The following is a 25,653-nucleotide window of genomic DNA, read 5'->3' as shown; positions in this document are numbered from 1 at the left end:
CACCAAACACGGGTGAAAAAATAAAAATAATAAATTTTAAAGATAAATATTAAATGTTGAATTGTTTTTATTTTTCCGCGTGCCGCGCACAGTTTGTCGCACGGCCTACGAGCGTGCCACACGCCGCCATACACACGTGCGGCACACAAGCTGCTGCTGCCAGTCTCGTGGTGTTAGCCACAGTATCTGCTTCGTCAGTGTCCGTAACAAAGTAAGTGCAGTGTGTGCGGTTACACACGATTCTGTGGTCAATGTCTTCTAAAAAGAAAGGCCGTAGTGATACTTCAAACCGAATATGAATCGCAAAGTACCGAGTTTGATTGACAAAATAAAAATTCTAGATTTACTTACAGATAGCTTGTCTTTTGTAGAAGCAGGCTGCAGATACAGGAAAAAAAAAGATTCTAGCATTCGTACAATAAAAAATAAAGAATCGTCTATCGTGTCAAGTGGTTAAACTTTATTATCCATGCTTACAGTAAATTATAAATGGTCACATGTGGGAAACAAAAATTGCGCCAATTTAATTTTAGCGCAATCAGTGACGCCGTATTAAAAACCGTGTTAAACCTTGTCTTTAATTATTTCACCAAACGCTGTGTCGAGTTGCTGAGTGTGTGTGGCTCGGATCGGCAAGTGTTATATTCCCCAGCCTCTGTTTAAAGGTCGGGAGACCGCTACACATAAACATTTCCGGGACTTGTTTACTACCTCACGGCAAAAGTGGTACAGTATGGTTCACGTAAATATTGGACCACTGGGAATTCCTGGGCAAAGATTAAAAATACGCTAGCCGATTTACTTTACTATTTAATGTTAAAACATTATTCCAAAGTAAAAAGATGAACTTGTATAATACAATGAATTACCCAATAATATTACGTCTGTAGGTTTAAGTTGTAACAAAACATTTATATACAGATGTCCAGTAAAGTACCAATTAAGATTCTGGAGTGGAATTTTAAACACCGGACTACCTGATTTTGCCTTGTACGCAGCGACGCTGCTCAGTCAAGTGACTCATGCTCTGCCTGTGTGCTGCGTGAACACATTCCCTCCCCCACTCCCCCTGGTGTTTCTGCCCGCTCTAATCTCTACCTCTCTCCATGTTCTCGGCTAGCCTCTCCCTATTCAGCGCTTGCAGACAACCAAGCCTATCCAACATCAATCCCCAGCCGAGTCACGCTGGATAATGTCGCTGGACGGTGGGCTTTATCAGGTCCCCTGTCCGATGCTTCATTTGTGAGATAAAGCGACGTTAAGAACTAGTGTTTCAGAAAATATCACTGGGCTGGATTGGACCAAATTTGAAAACCCTACAAGATAGAGGAATAATGTACGGAGATATCTTGTTTAGAATTTTACTGCGGACATTTTCTACGCCTAGGCTTTTTTCTACCCGATGCTTAGTTTGTTAGTTACAACGCAAAATTATCCTAATCGGCTGTCAACCATGTATTCCATTATTATTATTATTATTATTCATTTCTGACTGGGGGACATGAGGTTTGTTTGACTCGAGGTCTCTTTTTGACCTGTCAACTCTCGGGGCGCCCTTTTCCGGAAGCAGTTTGGCGGATGGTGGTTCTACTCGCGGGGGCAAGTTGCTCTCAGGTCACTCAGGTCATGCTCTCGATGCTCTCCTCTCGAGGAAGAGTTGCGAGGGCAAGTCGTCTGCTGGTTGTTTTGGCGCGACTTTGACGATGGAGTCAATATGTTATCAAGCTACATTTGGTGATGACGGTAATATTTTAATAGATGACGACATTGAAGCGGAAAAACATTACAATATAACTTATTTGGCGTCCTTTATTTAACAATCAAAAGATTTGCAATAGTTTCCTAGTACAGGTTAGCTTATGCATACCACAGGCGGTTTAAAGTCAAAAAGCAATATTTATATATTTTTTTACCTTTAAGCTCTCTCATAATTTGTAGTCCAATATATGGTAAATCAATAGCTACTTCATCTTCAGATGAATCTTCATTTTCAAACAAATTTCTCATCACGATGTCTGCTATATTTTCCGCCATCATTATTTTACAACAAATCGCGTTTTCTTCGTGTATTAAAAGTTACCGACTCTTTTTGCCCTCAGGTCAACTTGCCCCCAACTCTTTCAACTCCCGAGGAGCACGAGAGACCTCGAGTCAAACAAACCTATGGTTTGACCCGCGATATACCCGATTCCGCGATATATCGGGAGTTTACTGTATTTTAATGTTATGTTTGTGCTCTAGGGAAAATCTAAATCTGTTTATCTGTTAACTGATTTGTTAACATAGCCGCTTTTATAAGAGTTGTGCATAACAAATTAAATGTTTACATATGGCTGTGTGTTTTAAAGTTATATAAAACCGGTTCATAATTTCATAAAAGTGTTTTAATTTTGTTAAGTTTTAAACGTAATAACAAAGGATCCAGCTGCTTGCAACAGCAGGCAGACAGACGCACGCGCGTGTTGAAGGTCACGCCTGGGCGGGCAAGCCAACCTGCTGACTGACGGTAAATATGTTACCACTTATCTCCCGTTACACTGTGCCATGTTTTCTTTATCTAACGTATTCGGTGGTAGTCTTAAAAAGATAAATGATATGACATATGCATTTTCAAGTATTATTCTACGCATTTATATTATGTAAAGATTACTTCCCTACACATCTTGGAACACATTAAATAATTTAGCCTTATATTTATGGGGACTAATGCTTCAGAATACGCGATTTCGATTAACACGAACATTTTTCCTGTATCTGCGGCCTGCTTCTACAAAAGACAAGCTATCTGTAAGTAAATCTAGAATTTTTATTTTGTCAATCAAACTCGGTACTTTGCGATTCATATTCGGTTTGAAGTATCACTACGGCCTTTCTTTTTAGAAGACATTGACCACAGAATCGTGTGTAACCGCACACACTGCACTTACTTTGTTACGGACACTGACGAAGCAGATACTGTGGCTAACACCACGAGACTGGCAGCAGCAGCTTGTGTGCCGCACGTGTGTATGGCGGCGTGTGGCACGCTCGTAGGCCGTGCGACAAACTGTGCGCGGCACGCGGAAAAATAAAAACAATTCAACATTTAATATTTATCTTTAAAATTTATTATTTTTATTTTTTCACCCGTGTTTGGTGGAAACTGCGGATGCAAAGTCCGCACAAAGGCGGGCCGTCTATACTGTGCGTGCTTGCCGACCTATTAGAACAAAGGCGGTGTTTTATGCCTTTACACCTTGGTCACATCGAAACATCGCGGTTATGCAACAACGCGGGTAAAAGTTATATCCCCCGACAACAGCGTTAAATAGGGAGTGTACTGTATGTACAATATGTACATATACAAAACATAAAAGTTAGTTAAATATTTTCTGGGGTGAAATTAACACTATCATCTTGCTTTTTTTCAAAAAAACGTGTCCAATTTCATCTACTTTGGTTTCTGTACGGTACGGCCTGGTCTGCAGCCGGGCATCAACGGTACGGCCTGTCTGCGGCCGGGCATCAACAGTACGGCCCGGTGTTTGTTTATCTGCGTGCGCATCTCTTTCCCCTCGCATTCCAAACCACTCTTCCCCCCTCGAATTCCATACCTGACGTCGCGTCGTTTCCGAGATTTTTTTTAGCCTGTGGCGATTTCGTGCTAACTGAAATTTACAGACGTGCTATTCGAGACTAGGGCAGTAAAATTTACATTGTGCTAACTGAATTCGCATTAATTGAAGACAAGCTATGCGAGGGATTGGTGTATATATTACTTTACTCTTTCCTTTATTTTAGGATGAAGATTTAAGGATGTTCTTATTCAATGGTTATTATTTCACATTGAACTCATGTCATGGTGAATTAACAGACAGCAGTTCACCATGCAAACAAGGTAAGATTGATGCATTTCACCAGGTGCCAAACAACGCTTGCTAGTGAGAAACACAGAGCAAGGGAGGGCGGGCGGACTCACGTTGCAGGTACAGTCCGTGCGACGGCCGCGCAGGTCGTTGACGACGCCCTGGCAACTGTCGAAGCACGTGCAGCCGTTGTCGAAGGCTCTGCCAGAGCTCAGGTCCCCCAGACACACGCGGTTGTTACCTGCCGACAGCATGCGCCCCAATGCACTCCCACCTCCAGCAACACCAGCTCAACTAATGCAGAAAGTAAACTTCTTTCCATAAACCTTGTAACCAGACTTGCGACCATTTTCAACATACTGGCACTAGCAGGGGCACAACAACTAAATTTCCAAAAGGGGGGCAATATATTTTTTTTTATAAAGAATCATCTATCCCCCCTATTGAAACGGGGGGCCGGGGGTCCTCCCCCGGGAAAATTTGTATTTAAAGGTGGAAAATGGTGCTATTTAAGCAGTTTTATTATCTAAAAATTGATTACACAGCACTTTCTTTGCCCCCGTTTGCCTCCACTTCAAGGTTTCAGGAGGGTGGGGGTGGGGGGGGGGGGGGGGGGCAAAATTAGGGATGGTCGGGTACCCAAAATTTCGGGCAGTGTTTCGGGTATCAAGTATACCCGAAATTCCGGGCGGGTATTTCAGTGCCCGAAAATATCGGGCACCTTGGAAAACGGCAATACCGCACGGCGCAAGTAAACAAAGCTTCTTTTTTTTGGAACGCGCGGCAGCTGCAGGAACATGCCACGCCGCCGCCGTCCCGGCACCAGCCGGTGAAGTGAGTGTGCGTGAGAGATAAGATAAAGAAGGTGCCCGGTCAGCAAGTGTGTTTGTGGGAGGGGGAGACATATAAGAGAGCGAGCCCTGCAGCAAGCGGAAGTGGTCAAGGTCAACATTTACCGTTAATCTCGCTGGCTAACGATGCAGCTGGTCGCCCGCCTCTCACACACACACACACACACACACGCACGCGCGCGCGTACGCACGGCGGATGCTCACTGCTCAATAGTCACAAAGTAGTGTTCAAGGCCGGTGGAGCTGCTTGCTGTGTGCGAGAAGGATTATAAGCTGACTTTAATTACACACATTGTAGTTGCGTGGCATTTGCAGAAAGTGGTTGTGAATTGTTTCTATTTAATTCATGTCATTATTTTACCAAAATGGATACCAGTGGAAGTGTAGGTCAAACAATCAGCAGTGACAATGAACCTTCAAACAGCTACCCAAACACAATTTAGTTAATAAGCACTTTATTTCCAAGATTAATATGCACTCTATTTTTTAGTTTAATGTTTAACTTTCATATCAGTGCGGTATAGTAAATAAATAAAAACAGTTCAGGTTTGTCAATGCAAACTTAAGTACGACTATTTTATGTTCAAAATTCATTTCATTAACTGATTTTGATGCCCGACCGAGATTGCCCGAGCCCGAAAATTTTGGACAATTACCCGCCCGAGCCCGCCCGAAGTCAAATTTCTCTGCCCGACCATGCCTAGACTAAACCCAAGCTATATTTGAGATGAGTTGCCTTCCCGACACTGGCCCCTCTACTCTGGAGCTCCTTTGCCGGGAACAGGCGACGAGGGGCCAAGATGCTCATCGGGGTCTCAATGGCCACCTCGCCACAGGCGGCCAATCGGCAGGAGACACGGCCGAGTCACGAGAGGTGCACGTAGAAAAATCAAGTCTCTGACAGGAATATTAATGTGGCAGGGGTTCCCCATCAGAGCAGGCACAAGGTTCCAGATGGTAAATGATTCGTCAAGACATTTTTCGGTGCAAAGGCTGAACCCAACACAAGTCACAGAATCTGGCCACCTTGATACATACTGACAGCTGCCAACTGTTAAAGGACACGGAACTGCCTGCGATGATCTTGAACACTTTCTGGCGTGCTGACCACACAATGCTTCAAAGAAGCATATTTGGACAAACGGGTTGAGACTTCCGGAAACGGACAGTCGGCAGCATTTCTCTTTCAAGTGACAGGTGGATAAATGAGCCAAGGCATCGAGTATTGAGGCGATAAGACGAGGCAACAGTCAGGCAGCGACTGGTAACCACAGCTTCTGTGCCCTCTTTATCGCATGTCTGGCCAGGAGGAGGGTAGCCAATGGGAAGTGAGAGCAGTGCTGATCGGCTCAGCATGTAGCGTTGGTGGAGAAGAGAGGGGAAGAGGCACTGCCTCCCTCCCCAGGTGAGTCAACAGTTCAAGGTCATGCAGCAACACTGAGCCGGGTGTGTATTGGAATGGTGACTGTGCAGCTGCCCACACCTGGGCGCTAATAGAGAGTGTGACCAGTGCTGCACCCATGGAGAGAAAGAGAGAAAGAGGGAGAGAACAAGGGCAAGAAAGAGAGAAAAAGAGAGAGAATGAATGAGAGAAAGAGGAAGAAACAGAGAAAGAGAAACCAAGCGACCTATCCACACAATGATACTTTCATCTATATGTAAGATTTGGTATGGCTGTAACCACATTCTGAATTTCATTTTCATGGTTTCAAGAACTGTGCTAATTTTGTACAAGTGATCACCTACTGGCTGATTGTATCCATCCAAAAAGTTTAGAAGTTGAAGAAGTAAGAAACGGTTTCGGGAAAAAACTTTGCGAAATATTGGAGTGGAAAGAATGGGCTTTGTGGACCAGTAATTTTTTGCAGTGTAGGACATCAAAATTATAATAGCGAGAAAACTATACAGTTCAAAATTTAAACCATTGCTTCAGTTTAAATTATTTCCTTTGATACAAACTTGTCAGTGACATGTATGATATTTATGTGACTCGTCTGCAATGTGTTTGCACTGTCACTTTTAAAAATGTTTGAAAAAATCTTATTCACTTGCATTGTCAGACACCTCCAAATTAGCAGAAATCCCCAAACTAGTTGGGTCAGGCCACAGTAGTATTTTTTTGTCACGGAAGGATGGCATGTTAAAAATTCAATCATAATAATTACCTGAGTATTATAAATATTAGTTAGGAAAATGTTTTGCGATAAAACCGGGTATTTATTTTTTTAAGGGAATTTAACTACAGTGATTTTACATTACTGCTTTTAACGTTTACCAGTTACTTGCATCATTTTATTTCAGCCCCGTTTTAAACTTATTTGGTTAAATGAAATAAAGTCCCGTTGATTACAACACACCTACAATCTGCTTCCTGCAATTTGTGATATATTTTTTTTTGCTATAACTACATAAATTCGTTATTTCCGTGTTTGTCATGTACATCATACATATGAAGATAACACTCATGTGAAATACCAAGTCCTAAATGCTGTTGGGAACACTAGCGCTGTAGCTCATGGACTTTTTGATATGCTTTGTCAACATCTGTTAAAAAGAAAATAGATAGTAACAAATTTAAACATAAATAAGCATAAAATTTGGTCTCTTAGTGTAAGTAATAAACCAAATTTTCATCTGCTCATATTTTATCAACATGGCAGCACATAAATGGCAAAAAACATTTTCAATTGATGAAAAACTAAACATATAAAAGTGCGTGGAAGAGCACAAAGATACTCGTGTTTCACTCGCTGAGAGGTTAGGTCCGCCTAATGCAACTCTGAACACAAGTGTGAAAAATCGCGAAATCATTGAAAGAAACACAGCTTGTGTAGTGGTTTTTCAAAGAAAAGAAAATACATCTGTGCTAAAGTCTGATGTTACTATGAATTGCTAATTGAAGTATACTGTATGTATACTTACTTATACTCTATACAGAATGTAAATATGGGTCTTAAATGTTAATTATTGTATGCTTCAGACACTCTTAATGAATAATTATGTGTATGTCAGAGTATAGTATGTTTAGGTATTATTATATCACAATTCTTTGAGCAAAAAATAACTTAAAATAAATTTTCCACATTTTAAACTTTCCCGCATTTTACAATATTTTCAGACATCACCTTGAATATTGTATATACAGTGAAACCTTGTTAATAAAATACTGGTTATTTCAAAGTTCGCGTTTATTCGAACACTTTTCATTCCCCTTCAGACTGGGATAGCATATTTACCGTATATACTCGTGTATAGCGCGCCCTTTTTTCCCCTCAAGTAAAGGAAAAAAATAAGGATGCGCACTATACACGGAAAAAAAAAGTTTGGGGGGGGGGGGGGAGGCGGGGAGGAGTGGAAGTCGTTAACTGCCGGGTGACGGGTGACGTTTCTGGCCAGCCCCCACACATAAGCACAAGCAACAAGGCCTCTCTTTCACACACACACACACACACACGCACACGCGCAAGCTCGCACATCATGGTCTCTTGTTTATTTTTAGACCTCCCCCCTTTACAGAAAGCCAGCTCAGAAGCTAGTAAAAAGAGAGAGAGAGAGAAAGAGAGAATGTTGTCACCAGTTTCCCGCCCCCCCCCCCAACCCAACTTCTTCGCTTCCTCCATTCCTCACCGGTGAGTCATCAAGTTCTCCGCGCCAGCTTAGCAACGTAGCGCGGCACGCCTTCCTCCCTTCCTCCCTCCCGCCCGCCCACGTACCAGTTGTGGCGATATAGCGCTTCATTATCTTCCGTTTACACAGCAGAGTTTATGTATTTTCCTGACGCATCACCACACATCAATTTAAATAATCAGGTACCACAAAATTTTAGTAAAATTTATTTATGGGAAAAAAAAAATTTCAATTTTTTTTTTCTTTGGAATTAGTTGCAAAAATCGTGGTGCGCGCTATACACGAGGGCGCGCTATACACGAGTAAATACGGTAATGTCAATCAATACGGTTAATACGAAATATTCGTTATTATGTATTACGAAGTAACCTCACGTCCGCTCACGTAGTGTACTATTGTTTTATTATCGGATAAACCGAATGAAATTTTAGAACAAGAATCACACACTTTAATCACGTGCACGCAGCTTCACTATAATTCTGTTAACTGCAAATAATTTGTACGGTAAATGGTCTACAGTCAAATCTCTATCTATCGAATTCGCATGTATCGATTGTCCGTGTTTATCGTATACTTTCTACGGTCCCGGCAAAATTGCCATACAACTAAGGTTAAAAAAGTCCGCTTGTACCGATGTTCGAATTATCGTTTTGTCCGCATTGATCGTACAAAATATGTGGTCCCGTCACTATAAATTGTAATAGATGATCGTTTAACCATAAAGATTTTGCAGAAATAACCATTTCTTAGAAAGAAACCGTCATAAAAACCGTAACGATAGTATACAGTAGTAAAAATCAACTTAAATCTGCAGCCAAGTAATGGAGCACTTAAATATGAAGAAAAGACAAATGAACAACAACTTACGAAGAAATTGGATGATGTACCATAACTACAGTACAAACCCAATTGATATCCGAAGATAATTACCATAAAAAGAACTAAAGATTCTTTGTCGATACCATAATTACTACAGAAGCACGATAGCTACCACATTTGCACTACAGTTACCGTAACAACCGAGATGTATATTTACTGTGACGGTAATGTATTTATATATGACATATTAAAAATAAAGAACATTATTGAAAAATAGGATGTTAAATTTTTATATGTACGTTTGGCACATGTTGCGAAGAAATAATGCGATCTGAAAAAATGCAGTACTACTACGAAAAGCGAAAAGGGTAATCGTGGATTTTTAGGTTATGGCAGTCTCTCTCGTTTTTCAGTAATATCGGCCGAAAATTAACAAGCGTATCGGAAGTCGGCAGAAATGCCGATTCAACTAAATATTGGCAAAATCGGCTTCTTCAGTACAGCTCTACATTTGATGACATGAGTAAACATATTTCAGACTTCAGGATATTGAAAAAGACTTTAATTTCCATGTAGATTTATTGTGCATATTTTTTTTTTGCAAGTGTAAATTGAATTAAGTAAAATACTTCCATTTTTATTTATTTTTCAACTGATTTAACTTTAATGACAAGTAACTGATATATTTCTGACACTAATTTTGAGGTTGAAATATTTTTTAAAAATTCTTAGAGTGAAGTCCACTTCAGCATTAATTGTCTTGGAAAATGTTCTGGCTGCTAGTGATGTAGACACTGATGTCTTGTCTTCCTTCGACAAACTTTGTAGTGCAGTAAAGGACATTTATGCAACTAAAAAAGTGCAGAAAAAAATCAATGAATTTTTCAAGCCTCTTTAATTCTCTATTTGACTAATTTTTGAGTAAAAAATCAATACTTGATTTTGTCGATTATTATTAATGTGAGCATATGCACCTGTTAATACAAACCTCGTTAATACAAACCGCAAAATTTTAGGTCCCTTCAGGTTTGTATTAAAGAGGTTTCACTGTACATTATTGATTTACTGTATATACATTATTGATTTAAACTGTATCAATATATAAGTATTTACAGTTAAGACGTTCATAAAGCAAAATAATTTAAACCCCTTACTGTAATAAACAAAATACCTTTAGTTAAAAAATTTCTAAAATGGACTAAGTTATTTGAAGTATCAAAAAAGTTACATTTTGTTTAATTTTGAAAATTTATTTAAATAATTTTTTATTTCTATTTTTTAAATTATTAATGCTGCTCAGTACTGGCAATGATAACTTAATTTTCAAAATTAAAATAAAGCAATAAATAGATCAGCTATAGCTGCAAGAAGGGAGTCTTATTTACTAATGTTAATGTTGAATCAGCTCAATAAGGTTTGTTTGTAGGAAATATTTGCAGAATGATTTCAGTCATTTAAGCAAAAACCAATTTACAAACATATACTTAGCGTTATAATATGTTTTGTAATATGTTTTTAAATGTTTCAGGATAATATTTAAGTAATGCTATAGAAGTGTACCTTGTAACATGTGTGGAAACTTCATAGTATGAACTGCTTAATGCATTTGGACAAGACGGGCAGTGTTTTAAAAAAAATTCCTTGTCGAAAATCCAGTTGAAAGCCGGGACATATTAGGCTGCAAATTTCAGTTTGGAAAAATACCTGAAAAAGTAGTGCCACATTCATAATTTAATGCTTTAAAGAATCAACAAAATGTGTAAATATTTTTGACGCCATGTTCATCCCGGCACAATTTTCCTGGCTGATAAATCATAGGCATTTTTAATGTTGCTGTTATATATATATATATATATATATATATATATATATATATATATATATATATAATAGACACACACACACATACATATATATATAAAACCTTTTCCCCCTTAAAATTAATAATTTTTTTGTAATTTATCGCGCTTGGCATTATTTTCAAGAGTTCTACATTCAATTTAGTGTCAGAGTTTCGTATTACATGATTATATGCAACAGAGAACACATGAAAATGCTCGTTACCGAGGTTAGATGTTTGCACATCACTGGCGAGTACTGATGTAACTGCGGAGAGAGGGGGTCTCACCGGGGGCCAGCAGCCGCTTGTGGGCGGGGAACAGGCCGGTGGCGTCGGACCAGGACCTCTGGTGGGTCCTCCGGTGCGCGGGCGGCGAGGCGGGGGGCGCCGGGGGCGGCGGGGGCCGACCCCGGGGCCGCAGCTCGTCCGACAGGATCAGGTTCCTCAGCTTGGTGCCGTGCGACTTCCTCTTGGTGGGCAGCGGCGCGTCCGAGCTGTAGGCGTCCAGCAGCCAGGCGCACTTCAGGGAGAAGTCCGGGGAGCGCCGGCACCTGCCGTCAGGCGGACAGCCCACATGCATTCCAACTGCGCAGCCATTACACTCCAGTTCAGGTCACCATCTCGGACTTGCAGATACAACTAGTGGAGACATGAAGTGTGCTAAAAAGGATTTCGCCCCAAAATTTTTTTTAGCCCATGTTAAAGGCTTTTGAAGTTGGTTCAAAATCAAAAAAAATTGGAAAAAAAAGCGCGTTTTTCAAATGAGCGGCATTTCAAAACTAATTAACGGATTCCATAGATTTTTTTTATTTTGAAGCTATTATAGATGAATTCTTAAATTTTAGAAAAACTGTTCCAAGGAAATTCTGAAGTGTAGTTCCATGTTAGCTGCCAACCGACAGTAAAAAAAAAAAAAAAGGGTCAAAACAGGGATAAGTAATGCAGTTTGGATGCACAGCATTTAGTTATTCAACTAAGCTCGTCCAGCTCTCTGCAGACATTTCAAAGGCCATAAAGAAAAACAACAGCAGTCCAAACTGGCTTAAGTAACTTAGTTTAGATGCAGAGCGTGTAGTTTTTCAACTAAGCTGTTCCAGCACTAGGCCTGACATGTGACGATATGGTTATGGTTCCCGTTGTTGGGGAGAAGAGGTACAAAACACGAGCACAGTAGGATATGTTAACATTTGTTAACTTCGCGAAAAAGATGGAAAAAATTAGAAACTCGCGTTTTGACTTCAAAACACCAAAATTCACATTATTTTACGAGTTTATTGCGATCCGTGATTTTTTCAGGTCCCTACCTCTCAAAATCAATGTAGCTATGTTACCGTGTTTTCTCATATAATCGTAGCACATTTTATTCTAAAATAAAGTTTGAAAAGTAGGAGTGCGACAATTAATCTTAAAAAAAAAAATTTTTTTTTTGTTACGTAAAGTTATTCATGAAAACAAAACCCGTTCATGGAAAGTACGTTTATTTAAAAAAAGGTGGAGTATACAAGAGCACGCCAAACAATCTATATTAATAATTCCTTAAACAAAAACCTTTCTTCAACATTAAAAACTCTAACGTGAACGCAAGCCACTAGAATCTGACGTGAACTAACGTGTCGTAGTACACACTTGCCACGAAAGAATGCGGGCTATCATGTAGTTAACTCGGCACCTGACAGAGAGTGCGAATTGCATCCAATCGGCGAGATATCAATATTCGGCTACATGCGCGCGCTCTATACAGGAAGCAACATAACCAAACATGAATGATGCGCTGGCTACATTTTTATAAGCGGTACGCCGCGGTAATGCAGATTATCAGATACAGGAAATACCGTTTAAAAGAAAATTTACACATCAGACAACTTTGTATTTCTGTAAAATAAATAAGTGGTAATGACCGAAATTAAATTTTATATTATACCTACACCGCAGCGACGCAGACGATCAGATAAAGGAAATAACGTTTAAAATCGTCTTTATAAGAAAATTTACACGTCAAACAACTTCGTATTTATCCGTTAATTTATTAAGTAAGTGGTAATGACCGAATAAATATTAGATTTCTACTTTAAAATACATTGTTTTATACGGAAAAGATACCTACATAAAGCGCTCGGCATCTACTAGCGGGACCAAAAACATCATGCAACGTTTAAGCGAGAAGTTTTTTAATCCCAATTTTGACAGACTAAAATATGGTTGCGACGATTATACGATAAAACAGGGTAGTAATCTAGCAGGTGGGCTGCAGCAGTGCTCACCTGTGCACGAGGTACGGGTGGATGACCTCAGCCACGTCGTGCATCTGCACGTACATGCACACCAGCTGCGGCAAGTAGAAGTCCACGTCCTGGTCGGGGAAGCTGAACATCTTGTTGCCTGCGCACCCGACGCACACATTACAACACTACAACACTCGTTCACATCAACTGTGATGTCTCACTGCTAGCTGATGTGTGTTATCTTTGAAATATTTGTGCAATGGGAGTGCACGACTTGATGTAAGCTTTTGGACATACGCCATTGCTATGCACATGCATGTCTGTAGAAGAAAACTACAAAAAACACAAATTAAGCAAAAAATTGCTGTTGTCAGGATATAAACACCCCACAATACTCCACAACAGGAATATGGTAAACAAACAAAGAATTAACTTGTGTTTTTGTCATTTGTGTTTTATATAGTTTTCTTCTACAGACATACATGTGCATAGCAATGGCGTATGTCCAAAAGCTTACATCAAGTCTTGTTATAGTGGCTGTTAATTTATTTTTACATAAACATAACTTCCCTGTAACTAATTGGCTTTGGCTCTTCAGAGAAAAACTGGTTCCACCATAGTCATCCATGCTAGCAGTGTAAATGAATGAATGGATGGATGAATGAATGAATAAATGAAGGAAGGATAAGGGAATGAATAAATGGGCAGGCTTAACATCTCGTCCCCATTGTAATACTGCCGGTCTAATGACGCGTGCAGTACTAAGAATAGTTGCAGTTCGTTACGGCACAAGACAATGACATTGTGCATGCCTCGGCTAAATAAATTTGTTTCTATGGAAGTGTCGGGTAGTTATTTTGGTTCCATGTCATTCATACTTGAGCTTTAAACGATGATAAAATAAATCATTTATACAAAATATAAAAATTAGGTATGTTCTGTTTGCATTACTGTATTTATTTCTATCAATTCTAAATAATCACACCAGAGAAACTAAGGATGATTTTTTCAGATCTATAATTAGAGACCTGATGCACTAGCAAATGCTATAATGCTAATAATAATGCTAATTTTGGCATTTTCACATGTAAAATGGTAATTTCAACATTTTAGATTGAAAATGGCTATATTATACTTTTTAAACACATTTTAAGAAGTTTCGTTATGTTCCTCATATTTTTTAATGTTTATAAATTATAATTAATTGTTATTAATATTCAGGTATAGTTTAAATCTATAACTCTAAACAGTATCCCATCCTTGCAAGGAAAATAAATCTTACATACAGATTTCATTAACAAATTACCATACTCCAAAATGAAGATAGACAGTTTTAAGAAAATATCTTTTGGGCATCAACACTGCATAACAGTTGTGCTTTAAATGGACTATGATAACTGTCTGTGGAACTTTGTACCTCCTACAAAGATAAGTATGTCTGAAAGTGCCTTCTTGAATAATATCTAATAGCAATATTTTTTACATGGCACTTGCCTGTGTAAACATAATTCTAGTAGACTTTTTGAGGCTTTTAATAATTGCTTCGTTGGCTCATTATTTTCTATTTTGCCTAACACATAAACTGTATGTGAATTACAAGTGGGGTCTAAGCTAGGTCCAAAATATATATGTGTTGTGTGTATATATATATATATATATATATATATATATATATATATATATATATATATATATATATATATATATATATATATACACACACACAAGTATAAGTTCATTTTTGGCCAGTTCAAGCATTCAGTATTCTGGAGTCCGACGTGACATTAGCTAACCTGATTTTTCCGAGACAGATCTCGCCAAGTGTGCAGAGCTTAGTGGAAGCACGCGAGGTGAAGAAGTCTGTTTCTGGCCTGTAGCCACAGACCCAGTACAGCTGGGCTGCAGAGTTAAACAATGTGCCATGACTTGGTTTGCTGCTCCTTGTGTCATCACAATAATTAGTGTTGCAATATGATATGGCGATACCACAAGACGAGCGTATGCGTACTGAGCTGGATAACTGCAAACCCACTGACTGTCATTACTTGTGTTCATGAATTCCATGTTAAGACACGTGTTTTTTCACTAAGTTTCATTTACTTAAAGTTACTATTGACCTCGACTCAGTGAGCTTGCATGTTCTGTGATGCACAGGACGGATGCACAGCCTTTAAACCTGGGTGACACAGCTAAGCAAGAAGCGCCAACACATTCTTGTAGACTGATGAAAGGGTGTGTTGCACATGTTATAGATAGATATACCATGTTTTATCGCATAATCGTCGCACTGTGATTTTAAGACGTCCAAAATGGAAAAAAAACAATTCGCGCATAAAAATTGCATGATGTTTTTGGTCCGGCCGCTGCATTACAGTCATGTGATGTTTTTGGTCCCGCTGTTAGATTCAGAGCACTTTGTGTAGGTAGTAAACATGACCTTGCCAAGGTCACAGGACGAAGCACTGAGCGACAACGTGACAATAATCAGTTTTCATGTTGCAGTCAGGCAGTGTAGTTGCTATAATGGGAAAATACAGTAATTATTGTGCGGGCTTCAAACTGAAAGTAATTCTTCATGCTGAACAACATGGGAACAGAGCGGCAGGCCGTGAATTTTCCATTAACGAAAAATTAGTGCGAGATTGGAGGAAACAAAAAAAAAATTAAGTGAAACCAATGTTGGATGGAAAGCTTTCCGTGGGGCGAAATGTGGGAAATATCCGGAAGTTGATGCAAGCATGCTTGAATATGTGCGTGAACTTCGAAATAATGGTTGTGCTATTTCTTACGAAATGATTCAGGGGAAGGCCCGGGAAATTGCAAGAGCAAACAATATTCCTAACAATCTGTTCAAGGCATCTGCAGGCTGGGTTATGCGTTTCATACGGCGCAATAATTTGAGTGTGCGCGGAAGAACTTTCTTGTGCCAAAGGCTTCCTGTAGATTACAATGAAAAAATTGCGAGATTTCACAGCTTCGTACTCCAAAAGCGTAAAGTAAATGCATACATGCTTTCTCGAATTGGCAATGCAGACCAGACACCTGTACACTATTTTGATATGCCGAGGAACATGACAATTAGTAAGAAAAATGCAGCTAGCGTTACAATAAGAACCACAGGAAACGAGAAGATGCGCTGCACGGTAATGCTGGCAGTTACAGCCGACGGAAGAAAATTACAGCCATACGTTATTTTTAAACGCAAAACATTGCCGAAGGGTTTAGTATTTCCGCGTGGAATACTAGTATGTGTTCAGGGAAAAGGGTGGATGGATGAAAAGTTAATGTTGGACAGGGTAAAATGTGTGTGGAACAATCGTCCGGGAGCGTTATTGAAACGGCCATCTATGCTTGTGTTGGACAGTTTCCGAGGTCATCTTGTGGAACCAGTGAAAAAAATTATCACAGAAGGCAAAACAGATCTTGTCATAATTCCAGGTGGCCTGACATCTGTTTTACAACCACTTGACGTATGCTTGAATAAGCCTTTCAAAGACAATTTGCGCTGTTACTACGCAGATTGGATGTCGACTGGCGAACATGCCCAAACACCTATAAGAAGATTGAAATGGCCATCGTTGGAAAAAGTGTGCCAGTGGATTCTGGCAAGCTGGAACGAGATATCTTTCAAACTTGTCATCAAAAGTTTAAAGAAAGCTGGTATCGCAAACGCCATTGACAGAAGTGAAGATGATGATATCTGGCATAGTGACTGCGACGATTCTGACAACCTCTGCGGAAGCAATGGTTCAAGTACGGAAATAAGCGATGCAGAGTAATTCTGGTGAGTTAAATTATTTAATTTACGGGTACGGTGTTTTACTTTAAACTACTTATTGCTTGACTGTAAAAGTTTTCTCTCTTGCAGGTTACAATGGAAAAATGACTCTTGTATAACAGAAGCATTACCAAAGATTTTTTTTTAAATAGATTGTTAAGTAAATCATTTTAATTGTTTAGCGTGTGTTTGTGAATAATTTAATTTTTAATTAAATGTACTTGATTTGCAACGTATTTTGTTGTTATGAAAAACATAACCTCCAAAAATAAATCCCAAAAAAAAAAAAAAAAAAAAAAATTCTCTCATAAAAGTCGCACCCCTACTTTTCAAAACCTTATTTTGGCATTAAATGTGCGACGATTATGCGATAAAACACGGTACATGAAAATATAAATTTCTATAAATGTTATACACCAGTCCCTCACCACTTAGCACGACTAATGCATTCCTAAAAATGTTTGTTTTATTTTAAATTGCGTACTCTAAAGCATTAGGCTCCATAAATAGTAGGTATGTGCGAGAAAGACTTTTTTGAATTCGAGACGAGATCGAGAAAGCAATTTAAAAATTCTCGAGAATCGAGTCGAGATCGAGAAATCTGTACTTTAGTTAACAGGATAATATGATCCAAAAAAGTAAAACTCAATAATCTGACAAAAATACATAATTATTCAATAATTTTATCAAGTATCCACAATTGCAATTGCAATTACAACTTAACCTTTACACTCAACAGTTTATTTGCCTACTGTCGTATGTAAACTAGTGATGGGTCGTTCGTGAACGATTCGTTCAAAAAGAACGAATCTTTGAGAGAACGAAATCTTGCGATTCGTTCGCGATGTAAAGAACCGGCTCTTTGAGAGCCGGTACCTTGAAAGATTCGGAAGAACGAAAACGCGGAGAGAACGAGAGAACGAGATGAGAACCGGCCATGCGCCCGGTCTGATTCGTTCGTGAAATGATTCATGACGTCAGGAGTCTGAAGAATTAGTAATCACAGCGTGCGTATGTTCACATGAGCAAACGATAACTGATCAAATAAAATAGGGTAACATGAAAAGTATCTATACCTGAAAATGTCAACTGTTAAGTAGTGGTTTAAAATTGCTTTTTCACATTCACATACACAAATTTCGAAATAAAAAACTAAAAAAAAAAAAAAAAAACCGTATGAATTAAAAATAACAGGGAAAGTAAACTACAAATGTTCACACTTACCATTTTTGGGTTAATTAATGTACTTCATTTGTTTCTCTTCATACTGAATCGCAGTAGTAGTATTAAATTTTTGTCTTTTTTTCTCTAAAAGTGTTGGTCTACATGTAAACACTTTACTGTCACTAGAGTGTAAATAGCCTATATATTAATATTTGTAACTTAAAAAGTAATAAAATATAAATAATCTTGTTTCATATACGCAACTGTGATTCACTGGCTACGGAAAGCAATGTTCAAATTCAAATACAAAAACACGTACCTAATACTCTAAAGGATGAACGAGTTACGACACCTGATAAAAGAGCCAGATCCCATACACAGAAAAGAACGAATTGACCGAGATGAACGAATCGTTCTGAACGAATCATTTCACGGAACTGATCCAAAAGAACCGACTCGGTCAAAAGAACCGTTCTGCCCATCACTAATGTAAACATACGTTATTGACTCCATAGTCTATACAGTAATACTTCTAGTTTTGTCTCAAATACATGAACATGATGCATTACGCTCTCACTTGGAAGCCATGATTCCAGTATGATTCCAACTGCATTACCACAACTTAACCTGCCTTAGCTGATGTTTGTACAAAAGCCGATAGCGTAGTCGGACCTGCGCGTGCATATCTTCCCCCTCGTATAACTAACTATACGCTACGGTACATCGGTTGTTTACCGAGTTGAAGGAGACTTCGTGGTCTTATGCTCGACTTTTTTTTTGCATATGGCGATTTCGTGGTAACTGAAATTTACACATGTGCTATTCAAGACTGGGGCTGTAAAATAAACATTGCGTTAATGAATTCACACAATTAGAAGACATGCTAAGTGAGGGATTGGTGTATTCTGTTAATTTCTAGGATATGCTAATACGTATTGAAGATAATAACTTTCAAAGATATTTAAATTTGAAAAATAAATAAATCAATCAACCATCTCCTTTACACTAGGAACCTGATTTTACAAACACAGGGGTTAATGAAGCAGCCATTTTACACTCTTCAGGAACCTTCAAAAAGTTAGAAATTTTGACTCCAAAATATAAATAATCAGTAAAAATTTGAAAAAAATCACAATGAAAACTTTTAAAATATTTTTTAATGCACAGCGTATGTTTTGTGTGGGTTTTAATACTCTTAATAATGTTCATATACGAAGAACCGAAAACATCTGAATTTCCGTTTTAAAATGTGACATAAGTGGGGACACACAAAACTCTTCTTCCCCCTCTAAAGGTTCCAACATTCCCTCACCTCGTAGAACCTTTACCGAGAGAAACTGTCAACATGCTCCCCCCCAACCCAACCCCTTTATTCCCATCCTGCAACACTGCGATGAAAGCCAAAATACCTCACAGTGTTGTATAGTACATTCTCGGTAAAATAAATATTCTTAATGCCCACACGACAACCATTTACCATTGATAAATACTATGCAAGTGGTTATGGGATCATATTTTAAAATTATTTTAAAAGCAGCAATATTTCTGCTGGAAAATAACAAACCTTGAAATTTTTTGGATGAAAAAATTGAGCCGTAAAATTTTTTTATTTTACTCTGCTTCCATCATTACTGGCACATGACTTATACCAACTACAACCGTCTGCAGCATGAGAGAAGAAAGAAAAGAAATTGAATAGTGACTTCCTCCCCCCTATGCCTAAACGCCCATTTATCTTAACATACATCGCATTCCTCACATCCACCGGGGAGGTTCACCAATAAACAGCACTTAAAAATGTTAAGTGATGCTGTTTGAAGGCACAGAGGTTGTTTTTCAACTAAGTTGTGAATAGTTCTGAACAACAATAGAAGTAATGCAGTTCGTAGGCAAGACGAGCAGTTTTACAACTAAGACCTTTTCAACTTGCTAGACAAACAAATAATTCCCGATGGCTTTAAAAATTCACAGGTTTCTTGCACTAAAATGTAGTCGGTTATAATGAATATGTTTGTCATTACAGAGAAGTTTTTCCTTTGCCACAAACGCCTCTTGTATCAGACAGCATAGGTGTACACTAAACTAGATGCTTTGTTTTCCCTGGATTCTGTTCATCAATGTGCGTTTGTAACCATTTTTTACGGCAAGCTGTGAAAGATTTTTTATAAAGCTGATAAAGGGAATTCTTCCAGTTTATCAACAGGTCCTGTGCACGTCTTGTCTAACCAGTAGTGTTTCTATTGCTATTTTCAGCCCTCCTTAATCTCTCATGTAAAGATTAGATACCGGCATGACCTTGGGCAAAATTTACAAGCAGTTATTAGTATTAACATTCCAAATCCTGTTCACAGCTGGAAAAAGTAGCCATTCACACGATTGTAGCTATAACAGTGTATGTGAAAAGCGGGCATGATGTAAAGTATAGTAGATATTTTTAATGTTTGCAACGGGAGAGATGGTAGAAAATAACAAGACCAGCCGCAGCGCGGAGGAGGGCAGATTAGAGGGGCCAGCACGCATTCTGTGTTCACACGCTGTGGCAGCAGGTTATTTTTCCCATTGCATTAATAGTATTTAGTATTTAATGGCATTTTATTTTAAGTCAAATACACACAAATAATACAAAATACATTTGGTTCAAAAAGTAATAAAATATTTTTTTCTTCTTTCGGTTGGGAAGGAGGGGTGTCAAAATAGACCACCCCAGATTTTACAAAAGGTAGTGATTTCACGAATGCAATCCGTAGAACCATGAGCATACATTATATTGGGATTCTAGTGTACATATGTGTTTTACATCCAGAGGCTTCATTATGTATAAACCATAAATCTATAACAATTGAATTTAATGTTTCATTAACAATAAAGTTAAAGTTTATTTAAGTTGCTTAGGTATCCAAATAATTTATCGTTCATGTGCTTAAAACAATTTACATTCTCCAATGTAAAACCAAATCCAGGTAATATGACAAATGGAACAGAAACAGAATGGTTTAGGTTATGTTTGGTTAAAATCTTTTCCATTTTGATTTATGTTTTTTTTTCTAAAAGAGCAGTTTATTTAAACTAGTTAAAAAAACCATTGCACTGCATATTATTTTTCTTTGGCCATTCTGTTCAAATATATTGACGCTCCATTATCTAACCAAATCTCTAATCCCACATAGCCATGGTTCGGAACATGCTAATTCGAAAACCATTTATTGTATTATACAGTGTTTTAACGCATAATCGTCGCACATTTTATACTAAAATCAAGTTTGAAAAGTAGGGGTGCAACATTTATGCGAAACATTTTTTTTTGTTACGTAAAGTTATTCATTAACACAAAACCCATTCATGGAAAGTACGTTTATTTAAAAAGTGGCGTATACAAGAGCATGCCAAACAATTTAAATTAATAAGTCATGCAACAAAAACCTTTCTTCAATTTTAAATAGAAAAACAAAATCTGTGACCTGAATGCGAGCCTGAACTAACGCATAATTATTGTCGTAGTACACACCACGAAAGAGTGCGGGCCATCAAATATAGTTAACTTGGCACTCGACAGAGAGCGTGCGTTGCATGCAATCGGCGACATATCTATATTCAACTACGTGCGCGCGCTCTATACGGGAAGCAACATAACCAAACATGAATGATGTCAACTAGTGCTGGCTATATTTTTATAAGCGGCGACGCAGACCAACAGATAAAGGTTATAACGTTAAAAAACGTCTTTAAAAGAAAATTCACAAATCAGATAACTTTGTATTTCCGTTAATTAAATAAGCAAGTGGTAATGTCCGAATGAATATTAGATTTATACTTTAAAATACTTTGTTGTGTACGGAAAAAATACCTACACAAAGTGCTCGGAATCTAATGGCGGGACCAAAAACATCATGCGACATTCATGCAAGAGGTTTTTTAATCCAAATTTTTCCGCCCTAAAATATCGGTGCGAAGATTATGCAATAAAAGAAGGTGTACGTTACTGTGTTGCTCAACAGTACCAAAGCGAGATGTGTTGACGCTGGCACTACTGACCGATGTAGCTCTGCACGCCCGGCTCCTTGGAGTTGAAGAGGTAGGTGATCGCCATGGCCATGTCGAACATGCGGCTCTCGAAGAGGCGCAGCAGGAAGCCCTTGGCGGGGACGGGGGCGGGGGCCGGCTCGGGGGCGGGGGCCTGCTCCGCCAGGGTGGAGTCCAGGCTCTCGCGGCTGCAGGCGCCACTGTCGGAGCCACACAGGATGCCGGAGTCGTCCGAGCCCAGGCTGGAGACCTCCTGGCCGCCGCGCACCTCGATCTCCGGACTGGGGGTCACGTCCACCTCCGGGATCCTCTGCAGGGCTGAGTCCAGGCTGCGGTTGCGCTGGTGCATGCTGAGGGCGGGCGTGACCTGCGACACCGGCGGCAGCAGGATGCCCATGGACCTGCGACACGGCGAGACCACATGTTCCCGTCAGCGCACGCAGCTATGCTTGCGTGGATACACCTATCCCTCACTTAGCACGACCAATTTGTTCCTGAAAATGCTGGTGTTATTCCAAATCGCGTATTTTGAAGCATTAGTTTCCATAAATAGCAAGGCTAATTTATTTAATGTGTTCCAAAAATTGTGTATGAAAATATACTTTACGTAATATAAATGCGTTGAATAACACTCAGCTATAAATATGTCACACCATTTATCTTTATCTGCCTCCCATCGCACTTTGTATGACAAATACGACTTCGTGTAACGGGAGATACGTGGTTATGTACTTGCCCGCCCGGGCGTGACCTTCAACTTACGTCACGTACCTTTCCAAACCATCCTTTACTGACAGTGAAACTGATATTATTGACAGGATAATTACATTTTAATTTTCCAAAAATTAAAGTGCTTATTTGCGTATCACCACCTGGTTCACACCAATCCTGTCAGGCCAATGATTTTTTTTTCCAGTGCAACATTCATTTAACAACCTTTTTCCACGTGAATCATCTGTTCATTTCTGTTCCGGTATCTAATGTAAAATATATTCCCGCTAGTACAACCAACAGCATCAGACTTATAAATAAACTTTTGGTAAGTGTCCTTATTTTGTACGATTGTGCACACAGTTGACTTGCTTAAAACTAAAGTGCGATCCAACATAAGTGTGGCATTCATGACAATCTGCACGCCGTAATACTTCTAGTTTTGTCTCAAATATTTGAACACGATGCATTATGAATGATCAAGCACGTACAGTTACTGGCAGCTGAATGAGCAGACGTTGCTTTTGTTTGAGTGAATTCCCTGCCACTGGCTAGACTGAGTTCACAGCTTGGTTTGTGGCCAGGCGACAACGGTACGGCACGGTGGCATACGCGCGGACGTAAAATCATTTGGTCCTTTACACTCCATAGCTGCAATTTAACTTGCCATAGCTGATGTTTGTACAACATTCCGATAGCGTAGTCAGACCCGGGCGTGCATCTCTTCCCCCCTTGGTAGGCTCACTGTAACCCACAGCACATCTGTTGTTTACAGAAGTTGAAACAGACTTTGTGGCGTCGTGCCAGACTTTTTTTTTCTTTCGTGACGAGATTTCGTGCTAACTGAAATTTACAGACGTGCTATTCAAGACTGGGGCAGTAAAATTCAAATCGCGTTAAATGAATCCGCGCAATCTGAAGACATGCTAAGTGAGGGATAGGTGTATATTTCCTCTAGTTCACTTCCTAGAAGTGTTTATTCCCCAGTTCAGTGGTCTCTCCAGAAGCTTTAAGCAGTGTGCACTGTCAGCCCACTTTTACTTCCCACTTGCCTGATATCCAACAAGCAGCAATTTGCAAAAAGAATAAAGCAATTATTTGTGACACTCCAAGGTTGGAGTGCCACATTATTTTTTTTTTGTTTGATTTGTTCTGGAGTTGTGTTGTGTTTCTCCGAACATGTCGAGAGAGTTCGGGTAAGTTCGGCGATGTTCGGAAAAACAAGATTCTCAAAAAGGAATAAATATAATTTTTTTTGCAGCAACACAAATTCGGAATAATATGAGAATTTTTCATCCACCACAAACAAGGAACATAAAGTCTTTGGATTGTTAGTATCTTCAAATACTCATCAACTTCATCTTTTATTGTATTTGGGGTGCACAGTAGTTTGTTTTTTCAGACACATGTTTTTCAAACTATTTCCAAAACTGGTTTCACCTGTGGCTGCAAGTATTTGTAAAGTTTGGGATGTTAGCATCTTTGACTTTTGGCAATGACTTAATCCACAGTTCCCAAAATCAAGCCCTTCAAACATGGTCCAGCATCATAGCTAATACTCTTTCTTGCAATAGTATCCTGGAAATTGACAAATGATGGCTTTTAGCAGACTTTGTGCATACAAAACACCAAAACCAGACATTTCAGGTTTTAACAACTTGCAACGTACCTCTGAAATGCCAGTGATGATAGGAATCATTACAGACACACTACATTCACCTTCTTTACATAGTTATCTAGTAGCTTCTTCTATGAGTTGCAAAATCTCTACCAGACCTTTGGCAAAGTGCCACTCAACCTTGCCAGATTTCGTCAGATCTGTTGACACTGCAGCTCATTCAACCAGGCTTGACAGCATTTAAAATTCACAATTCCACCTTGTTGCTACCGTAGTTTTTAATTCTTATTATAGACTAATTTGGCTATTCTTGGCAAATCCTAAGTCTTGCTAAAGCTTGAGTGCTGGAATTATATTGATCACACATTTTCTTGACTTTTTTCAACACGGCATCAAAACCATGAGGAATAGGTGTTGTGTACATCATGCACAGCTAACTGCGAACAATGAGCAAGCGGCAAGATAAATATGAGTCCGTTGCCAATGTCGATTAGCTGAATTCATGGTGTTTTTCAGCATTGTCAGTAACAAAAATGGGAATTTAAGACGGAATCTTCCATGTAGCCAGCATCTCCCAATTATGGAATCTTCCGTGTAGCCAGGATCTCCAAATTTTGCGTTTATATGAAGTTCAGTATGACTCCCAGAAAAAAGGCAGCATTCTAAGGTCTTATTATTTTGACGTGTATATGAGGCCATCATAGCATCATAACTGTGTGGTTTATTGCTTCACTCAACCAATGCTGGAATAAAAGCTTGGTTGAAATGAAGCATCAAGAGTTTTTATTTTTTGGTAACTTCGTATTTTTTTTTCTAATGTTTTTTTTTTCTCCAGGATAATTTTACTCGCTTCAATGCACAGCAATTTAATTAGAGTGTAATAATCCAAATACCACAGAAAGGTTAATGTAATTCAAGAAGCAAAGCTCAATTTTTTATGCACTTTTTTCATACAGCAATACACTTTGACACTGAATTAGAGTTTTCAGTTTTATATGCACAATATCTTTGATGAGAAGCAAAAATAATTTCTGGAATTATTTCTGAAGAGTTTTGAAGTGCTACTCTGCATATTCTAGTTAAATACGTTCACACAGTTGACTTGCAGCCACGACTGCTCCGGGCAGCATATTACGACCTGGCTCTTCAGAGGGAGAT

General features: G+C 38.9%; 1 protein-coding gene across 3 annotated transcripts in view; it reads right to left on the bottom strand.

Moving 5' to 3' along the window:
- The window catches only part of LOC134542643 (phosphatidylinositol 4-kinase beta), a 98,479-nt gene that overhangs the window by 57,451 nt on the left and 15,375 nt on the right, over positions 1 to 25,653 (bottom strand). For all 3 annotated transcript variants that reach the window (XM_063387048.1, XM_063387049.1, XM_063387050.1), the window contains 4 exons: positions 22,179 to 22,567; positions 13,244 to 13,361; positions 11,271 to 11,533; positions 3,959 to 4,086 (listed from right to left, as the gene is read on the bottom strand). In XM_063387048.1, the coding sequence (XP_063243118.1) occupies positions 3,959 to 4,086; positions 11,271 to 11,533; positions 13,244 to 13,361; positions 22,179 to 22,567 (898 nt within the window). The remainder of the gene's footprint in view (positions 1 to 3,958; positions 4,087 to 11,270; positions 11,534 to 13,243; positions 13,362 to 22,178; positions 22,568 to 25,653) is intronic.

The sequence above is a fragment of the Bacillus rossius genome (genome assembly GCF_032445375.1).
Source record: "Bacillus rossius redtenbacheri isolate Brsri chromosome 9 unlocalized genomic scaffold, Brsri_v3 Brsri_v3_scf9_1, whole genome shotgun sequence".
Classification (NCBI taxonomy): Eukaryota; Metazoa; Arthropoda; class Insecta; order Phasmatodea; family Bacillidae; genus Bacillus; species Bacillus rossius.
The sequence above is the reverse complement of the archived record's forward strand: the minus strand, read 5'-3'. Positions and strand labels throughout refer to the sequence as shown.